Source organism: Simochromis diagramma, unplaced genomic scaffold, assembly GCF_900408965.1.
Source record: "Simochromis diagramma unplaced genomic scaffold, fSimDia1.1 OVJJ01000107.1, whole genome shotgun sequence".
NCBI lineage: Eukaryota > Metazoa > Chordata > Actinopteri > Cichliformes > Cichlidae > Simochromis > Simochromis diagramma.
This window is the reverse complement of record NW_024387209.1, coordinates 722,985-731,694: the sequence shown is the minus strand read 5'-3', so window position 1 is coordinate 731,694 and position 8,710 is coordinate 722,985. Positions and strand designations below refer to the sequence as shown.

The 8,710-nt window shown below is 37.8% G+C and overlaps 1 protein-coding gene across 1 annotated transcript; it reads left to right on the top strand.

Moving 5' to 3' along the window:
- The first annotated feature begins 98 nt into the window (after positions 1–98).
- Positions 99–6,762, top strand: dnajc27 (DnaJ (Hsp40) homolog, subfamily C, member 27). The gene is made up of 7 exons (XM_040051637.1): positions 99–513; positions 1,349–1,431; positions 1,515–1,584; positions 3,611–3,775; positions 4,041–4,163; positions 4,244–4,404; positions 4,496–6,762. The coding sequence occupies exons 1-7, from the start codon at positions 427–429 to the stop codon at positions 4,626–4,628; spliced, it is 822 nt and encodes a 273-aa protein (XP_039907571.1). The 5' UTR covers positions 99–426; the 3' UTR covers positions 4,629–6,762.
- Positions 6,763–8,710: the final 1,948 nt, after the last annotated feature.

The following is an 8,710-nucleotide window of genomic DNA, read 5'->3' as shown; positions in this document are numbered from 1 at the left end:
TTTTTAAAATCATATACATAGCATTTTGTGTTCACATTTCTTGCTTTGGTAAGTATACGAAAAGCCTCAAAGCTACAATTTTCCCTAAATGTAGTTTTATTTTGAAAACAAAGGCGGAAGTTGAGTAAGCAGCTAACTCCATGCTAGACCCAAACAGCTGATTAGCATAAAGGCTATGAGGCCAGCAGGGTCTCTGGTTGTCTGCTGTACGCAAACGTCAACATTAGAGCTGAAGTTAAACGATGCGATGAGATTAATGAATCTGGAAATAATCCCGTTTAAGGGCTGTGAGAGATACTAACCAGCGTGCTAACAACTAGTTAGCCCTGCTAGCTCCGCTCACAATAATAATATCAACAGCGGCTGTATTCCGGCACAGTCCCGTCGCTTTAAACGCCAAAAAACTTTAGAATTTAAACAATCCAAATGGAAACAAACCCGCCGAAAAGACGAGACAACAAGAAGTCTCTTCGGGTGAAGGTGATTAGCCTCGGAAACGCCGAGGTCGGAAAGGTATGAGACCCCCTGTTTGTTTTAGCTCAAACCTAAAATAGAGTCTGGTTCATTTTACTTGATCTTGTTATAAACCACCTGTACTGTACTACTGTGAGTTTATGGCTTATAATGTCATATTTGAAACAATTGCATAAAGGTCGTGAAAGATTTTTTTCTGTAGTCTTTATTCTGTTTTGGATGTCAGTTTTGTTGTTTTTGCGCTCTGGTTTATTTTGTTCACTCTGTCGCCAGACTTAGTTTAAAACCGATTTTAATTACATCTCACCACACGATCTCACAGATTACAGCACCCAGGTAAAAGTATTTTCAATATGGTTGCATTAGGTATAATTCGGCGCAGATTTTGGTCATAAAAAGAAAGAATTTATTGTTTTATTACCTTTAATATTTGGAGCATCATGGAGCAGACAGCAACAACTAGCAGGGCACACTTAAACAACGTTTGTTTTATTGTGCTGTATCAGCACAATAAAACAAACGTTGTTTGATGTGTGATATTATTGATCAGGCTAGTTTAACCCTGAGAAATCTTTGTTTGGAATTAATGTAAATTTTGACATGAATGTGCTTTTAAAGGGCAGAAGGCTAAAAAAGTTCATGTTATTAAGGCGTAACAGCTTATTTTTGAAGCCAAATTTTCCAAAATAGGCTCAGAATTGTAGACTGATGATTATTTGAAACACAATGTTTGCAAATGGGATTATCCAATTAAAACCTAACAAGACACAAATGATCTAAATAAAAACACTAAAAAATTAATAAATCTCAGTTTGATGGATGGTCTGGCGTGAAAGGCAGTGGAGCTCATCTTTAAATATTGTTTATTCTTCAGAGCTGTATCATCAAGCGTTACTGCGAGAAGAGGTTTGTTCCAAAGTATCTGGCAACCATTGGAATCGACTATGGCGTCACCAAGTGAGTTCACAGACTGCTTCCTGTCACTGTGTGTGTAGTGATGTTTTTTACTGAGCACTAACATGTGTTTTATCTGCCAACAGAGTTCAGGTTCGAGACAGAGAAATCAAGGTGAACATCTTTGATATGGCCGGCCACCCGTTCTTCTATGAAGTGAGTCAAAAACTAGCAATTTATGTTGTTCACATCAGAAGAAATGTATAAAACACATGTACAGTGGGGCAAAAAAGTATTTAGTCAGCCACCGATTGTGCAAGTTCCCCCACCTAAAATGATGACAGAGGTCAGTAATTTGCACCAGAGGTACACTTCAACTGTGAGAGACAGAATGTGAAAAAATAATCCATGAATCCACGTGGTAGGATTTGTAAAGAATTTATTCGTAAATCAGGGTGGAAAATAAGTATTTGGTCAATAACAAAAATACAACTCAATACTTTGTAACATAACCTTTGTTGGCAATAACAGAGGTCAAACGTTTACTATAGGTCTTTACCAGGTTTGCACACACAGTAGCTGGTATTTTGGCCCATTCCTCCATGCAGATCTTCTCGAGAGCAGTGATGTTTTGGGGCTGTCGCCGAGCAACACGGACTTTCAACTCCCGCCACAGATTTTCTATGGGGTTGAGGTCTGGAGACTGGCTAGGCCACTCCAGGACTTTCAAATGCTTCTTACGGAGCCACTCCTTTGTTGCCCGGGCGGTGTGTTTTGGATCATTGTCATGTTGGAAGACCCAGCCTCGTTTCATCTTCAAAGTTCTCACTGATGGAAGGAGGTTTTGGCTCAAAATCTCACGATACATGGCCCCATTCATTCTGTCCTTAACACGGATCAGTCGTCCTGTCCCCTTGGCAGAAAAACAGCCCCATAGCATGATGTTTCCACCCCCATGCTTCACAGTAGGTATGGTGTTCTTGGGATGCAACTCAGTATTCGTCTTCCTCCAAACACGACGAGTTGAGTTCATACCAAAAAGTTCTACTTTGGTTTCATCTGACCACATGACATTCTCCCAATCCTCTGCTGTATCATCCATGTGCTCTCTGGTAAACTTCAGACGGGCCTGGACATGCACTGGCTTCAGCAGCGGAACACGTCTGGCACTGCGGGATTTGATTCCCTGCCGTTGTAGTGTGTTACTGATGGTGACCTTTGTTACTTTGGTCCCAGCTCTCTGCAGGTCATTCACCAGGTCCCCCCGTGTGGTTCTGGGATCTTTGCTCACCGTTCTCATGATCATTTTGACCCCACGGGATGAGATCTTGCGTGGAGCCCCAGATCGAGGGAGATTATCAGTGGTCTTGTATGTCTTCCATTTTCTGATGATTGCTCCCACAGTTGATTTTTTCACACCAAGCTGCTTGCCTATTGTAGATTCACTCTTCCCAGTCTGGTGCAGGTCTACAATACTTTTCCTGGTGTCCTTCGAAAGCTCTTTGGTCTTGGCCATGGCGGAGTTTGGAGTCTGACTGTTTGAGGCTGTGGACAGGTGTCTTTTATACAGATGATGAGTTCAAACAGGTGCCATTCATACAGGTAACGAGTGGGGGACAGAAAAGCTTCTTACAGAAGACGTTACAGGTCTGTGAGAGCCAGAGATCTTCCTTGTTTGAGGTGACCAAATACTTATTTTCCACCCTAATTTACGTATAAATTCTTTACAAATCCTACCATGTGAATTCATGGATTTTTTTTTCACATTCTGTCTCTCACAGTTGAAGTGTACCTCTGGTGCAAATTACTGACCTCTGTCATCATTTTAAGTGGGGGAACTTGCACAATCGGTGGCTGACGAAATACTTTTTTGCCCCACTGTATGTTAGAGCGCCACCAAAGATGCTGTGAAAGAGAAATATGAGATAATTCACAGATTTACAAGAAAAGAAAACTAGTGAGTAAAATTCACATAAAATTACATAAAATTGCATAAAAGTAAAATGTCTGGATATTTTATGACAAAAATCCTATTAGATCATATTAAAAAAGACCAATATGCAACAAGAAGATTTCAAATTCTGACTTATTTTCTCTGAATTTCTTTAACATCAATGGCTGTGACAGACTGTCGTAAAACAAGATATTTTCAAAGGCCAAAAATAAGCCTTCTTGTAATGTTTGCACCCACACAGCAGGCGGCGCTCTGTGAACATGTTTCTTTCTCTATGGTGTTGGTCAGGTGCGTAACGAGTTCTACAAAGACAGCCAGGGCGTGCTGCTCGTGTATGATGTCGGCCTGAGGGAGAGCTTCGACGCCCTCGACAGCTGGCTCGGCGAGATGAAACAAGAAATGGGCTCTCAGGCCAACATGGACAGCATCGTGTTCGTCGTCTGCGCCAACAAGGTCAGACCGAGTGCAGCTTAAAGAGAGAGGAGCTGAAGCAGCTTGATTCAAACTGAGGATGTGCTGTGGAGATGTATTAAGGCCCTGAATGAGATAAAGAAGGATTATTTTGAACTGTGACTCATACTAAGCTGCTCCAGCACAGTCAGAGAACTAAAAAGTATCTGTTTTGTAAAATGTATTGTTTAAAGTGAGTAGGAAATCTTTTATTGAGGTTTATTAAACACACATGCAGCTGGAGGTAAATGTCTGCGTGTTCATACAGGTGGACCTGACGAAGCGGCGAGTGGTGGATGAGGGCGAGGGGCGCCTGTGGGCGGAGTCCAGAGGCTTTCATTACTTTGAGACATCAGCACAGAGCGGCGAGGGCATCAACGAGATGTTTCAGGTATTTCTTGCACACATGCGCAGCTTCCTGTACATTTTTTTTTATGGACCGTGTCTCAGTGAGTGCCGTGTTCTCCACAGGCGTTCTTCTCCTCCATCACTGACATGTGCGAGAACGGCGGAAAGCGCCCGGTGTCGGAGGTCAGCGTCGGCTTCACGAAAGAGCAGGCCGACACCATCCGACGTATCCGCAACAGCAAAGACTCGTGGGATATGTTGGGAGTCAAACCCGGGGCCACGCGGTGAGTCGCCAGCATACAGGCCATCTTTTTAATAAAGTTGTTTTGTTTGTCACATTGTGTCTAATGCAGTTTACTATCTTTTCATTTCTAGGGAGGAGGTGAACAAGGCGTACAGGAAGCTGGCAGTCCTGCTGCATCCAGATAAATGTGTTGCCCCCGGCAGTGAAGACGCGTTCAAGGCGGTGGTGAACGCCCGCACCTCACTGCTAAAGAACATTAAATAACACACACACACACACACACACACACACACACACACACACACACACAGAAACAACTGGACCTGCTGTCACTCAGACACGAACTGATGACGAACTTTATTTATTTATTTATTTCTGTATTTATTCAGCGTACGTGTCATGTGTGCCATTTTGCTTGCCACAGTGCGGTATGCCAACATAAACCAGTTTTAACTTATTATATATTTTAAACACTACACTGGAGAGAGTATGGAAGACGATGAGTGCCACACAAATGAAAAAGATACAAACTCTGTGAAAAACATTTCAAAATTAAATTATTTCAAATTTTTACTCTTTAAAGGTACTTGTCCTGTGTGTGTCCACTTAAAGCTGTCAAAAACAAATTAAAGGCGTAATCACTTAAACTGCATGCTGAATATTAAAAAAAAAGAACTTTAAATTTCAATGTAGCAAAAACCTGCCAAATCCTCATCATCAAAAACGAATCTGAAACCAAAATGGGTTAAACTTGTAGGCATGGTGGAGTTAAACTACCAGCTTTGCTTTCTTTGTGACTGGAAATAAACCCATCAAAATGTTCTTCTCTGTAATGTCGGGGTTAGTTTAATGTACTTCTCCTGGACAAATCAGAATACTTTATTAATCCCTTAGGAAACTATGTGAAACTCCTTAGCTATGTTCATGTCAATGTCAATTAGGTCACCCACACATGCTACCCCATTTAAATTAATTTGTTTCCGTAAGTGTTTATATGGAGCTCCTCACATTTGTTCCCTGAAAAAGCATATCTCTACTCTCACACTACTAATTTCCTCCATTAAAATCACTCACCCCAAGTAGCTGACTTGTTCCCTTAACTAGTTAATTTAACCTGTTTCTCGGTTGATTATTGGCCTAAAAGTTTAGTTTGTGTCCAAACTATTAATTTTATTTTTTTTGTACATTGTTTGTTTTATTGACTTACTCCATTATTTCTCTAATTTGTTCCCTCTGACTGTGGATAAAGTGAAAATGTTAATGCATGCCCTTAAATCACTTTTTCTCCAAAGTGCCAACCTATTCTTTTAACTCATCGAATAGTTCGCTGGACATATTTTTAAGTCTTGTTTCTTTAAAATCAATGGAATCACTTATGCATGTTTATATTTTCTTGGTTTGTTGCCTCAGTTCATTTATTTTTTTTCCCTCAAACTGCCAAATATTGTATTGGTTCCCTAATGTTATTTGTTATTACATTTATCCCAAGTAAACTATTACCTAAAAAATATATTTAAAAAATGAATAACTGATTTATTTCTTTGGCAGTTGATAGAAATTACACATTTTGTTAAGATTCAAAATTCCTTATTGGTTTTCTTATTAAGTTATTTTCATTTTAACAAAAATGAACAAAAATATTTCTTGAAGAAAAACAAAAACAAAAACAAAAAATTCAACATGGTCATCCCATCACCACATTTTAACGTGTGATTCGTCTTCCATGAGATGAGAGTCATAGTTGATGTTTACATGATGGTAATTAACACGATTGGTTGTTAAAAGAGAGACTTGTGCCCATTTACTGACTTTGTATCACACAAAATGTCTTGTTAAAGCAGAAAAGTGTTTCATATTGTAAAGAACTCATAGGCAGCATGAATATGTTATCATAGTTTTATATTTTTACATATGTGCAACCACAGGAATTAACTTAAAACAATCCAGAAAGAGGTTCCACTTGTTGCTTTAATGTGATTTTTATCGTTATGCTTTAAAGTTCAAGTCAATTGATCTTGATTACAACATATTGCAAATGTGGCTTTTTATCAACATTTTACATCAGCCCTGTTAATACTCAACTATATTAATATCTGTGGATGTGAATATATATATATAATATTTTCAAAATACTAAATTGTAAAGTAACTTTAATTCAGTTTGCCACAGAAGTGATAAGATTGAAAGCCAAACCAGTGAATTGAGAAAAGTAAAAAGAGAGAGTAGTGAGAAAAGATAATATTAAATTATGTGAAAAATATTACAAAAGACTATTTTCAAACAAAAAATCTGTAATGATTTATGCGTTATATATATTATGAAAATTTCTTAAAGGGATTTCAAATAATTTAAATCAGTTTAATAAAAAAAAAAAAAAGATAAATCCCCCAAATTGAAATCTGTAATGAAAACAAAACATTTTGATGAAAACACTATAAAGTCAATTTAACTTACTTCAGAAAAAATATATTAATGCATAATATAAAAGTAAAGTAAGAGGTTAAAAAATAAAAATCACACTAAACTTGAAAGTGGAAGAGGAGTTTTAATGAGCGTTGGCCAATCAGTCATGTTATTTCAACCAGTTTTCTCTCTGTATTGTTTATTTTAATCACATGATTTATGTTACAAACACTCTGAGCTAACTCCTAATGTGACTGTGTGTTTGACGGATGTGTGATTTGGCACAGTTTGAACTCTGTACCTCATGGCTCAAACATAATGAATTCCTGTTGCCTGATGTTTAATTTATACATGTGCACTGAATCTATGTAGAGCCTACGACATAGATTTAACACAAAAGTACAAATTTCCCCTTAGTTTGTGCTGTCATCAGTCACATGATGACGTGCGAGCGCTGGAGTGAGTGTGTGTTACAGTTACAGACTAAATGTTGTTCTGCTAGATTGTTTTTAATTAATAAAAAGTCACAAAAATGAATTCTGATGTCAGCCTGTTCTGATTTTTATCTTGAGGTGTTTTACCTGCTGCCAGGTCCTGGATTTCCTTTGATATCTCAAGATTTTAGGAAATCCTTGATGTATAATTTAAACCATACCTTAAATCATTCTGAAATATACCGTGAGTTTTTTTTATTTTTGTCATTTACATTAGTTTATATTTATAATTTACTATAATTTAGTATTTTATAATTAGTAATTAATAATAAACCTGGAATGATTCAGAAATTCAGATTGTGTCATGGAAATAATACAAAAAATAAATATAAAACTTTTTTCTTTTTAATTTTTTATATTTTAAACCTCTGAACACAACTTGTTATAATTGTTTGACTGTTTCAGAATATTTTCAAATTGAAAGTATTTAACCTTTTTGGGGAAAATTAATTATTATTAATTTATTTTATTGTTTTGTAACTTAGTCAGTTATTTGGGTTTTTTAATGTTCTGTAACTTTAGGTATGTTAAGGTTGAGTCATCACTGAGTTTGTTTTTTACAAATAATTCTCCACAACTTTGTGTCTAATTTCTTGCAAGGGGTCAGTTAATCTGATTCTAATAGCTGTGGTCTACTTAATAAAGCTATAGTTTGTTTTTTTCAGTGAGAAAAGATTTTTCAGCCAAAGTCGACCTTCATGTGCTCATATAACCACTAAACTTTAAGAATTTAGTGAAACTGGACCAGCAGGATGCACCACCACAAACAAAGGACTGAATTTAATGCAGTTCTGACTTCTTGTTGTCTGTACTTCATCTTGTCTTCACTGAACCGAGTTTAATGAAGTGAGGTCAATGGCTTAGCGTGCTCTGTTGAGTTTCAAGTCAGTTTGCTGTGTCTATACTTGGCTAAATCACCACGGTAACATATGCACATAATCTGGTCAGGAGCAGGTTATGTTCAGAGTTTGGGATTAATATCAGATGGAATTGCCCTTTGATTCTTCTATTTCTATTTATTTTAAGTGCAAATATAATACGTAATATAATATTGCTTTGTGCAATATTATATTATGTATTATATTTTTTTCTATATTATGTATAATATGTAAGATGACCTGATGTGCAAAATAAATGTATTATTACTGTTCAAAAATGGGTCAGCTGTTCAAGAGTCTGATGGCAGTGGGCAAGAAGGAGTTGTTGAGTCTCGATATTCTGGATTTCAAACTTCTGAACCTCCGCCCTGAGGGCAGAAGTGTGAACAGTCCGTGTTGGGGGTGTGTGGGGTCTTTGAGGATGGAGGCAGCTCTCCTCTGGACTCGATGATGGTAGATGCTCTGCAGAGAGGGCAGCGGTGTCCTGGTGATCTTCTCCACAGTTGTTATCACTCTCTGCAGGCGTTTGCGGTCCATAGCAGTAGTGCTGCCGTACCATGCAGTGATGCAG

Coding starts and splice junctions, on each gene's coding strand:
- dnajc27 (XM_040051637.1), top strand. CDS start 427: ATGGAAACAAACCCGCCGAAAAGACGAGACAACAAGAAGTCTCTTCGG. Junction 1,432..1,514: donor ATCGACTATGGCGTCACCAA/GTGAGTTCACAG, acceptor ATCTGCCAACAG/AGTTCAGGTTCGAGACAGAG. Junction 1,585..3,610: donor GCCACCCGTTCTTCTATGAA/GTGAGTCAAAAA, acceptor GGTGTTGGTCAG/GTGCGTAACGAGTTCTACAA.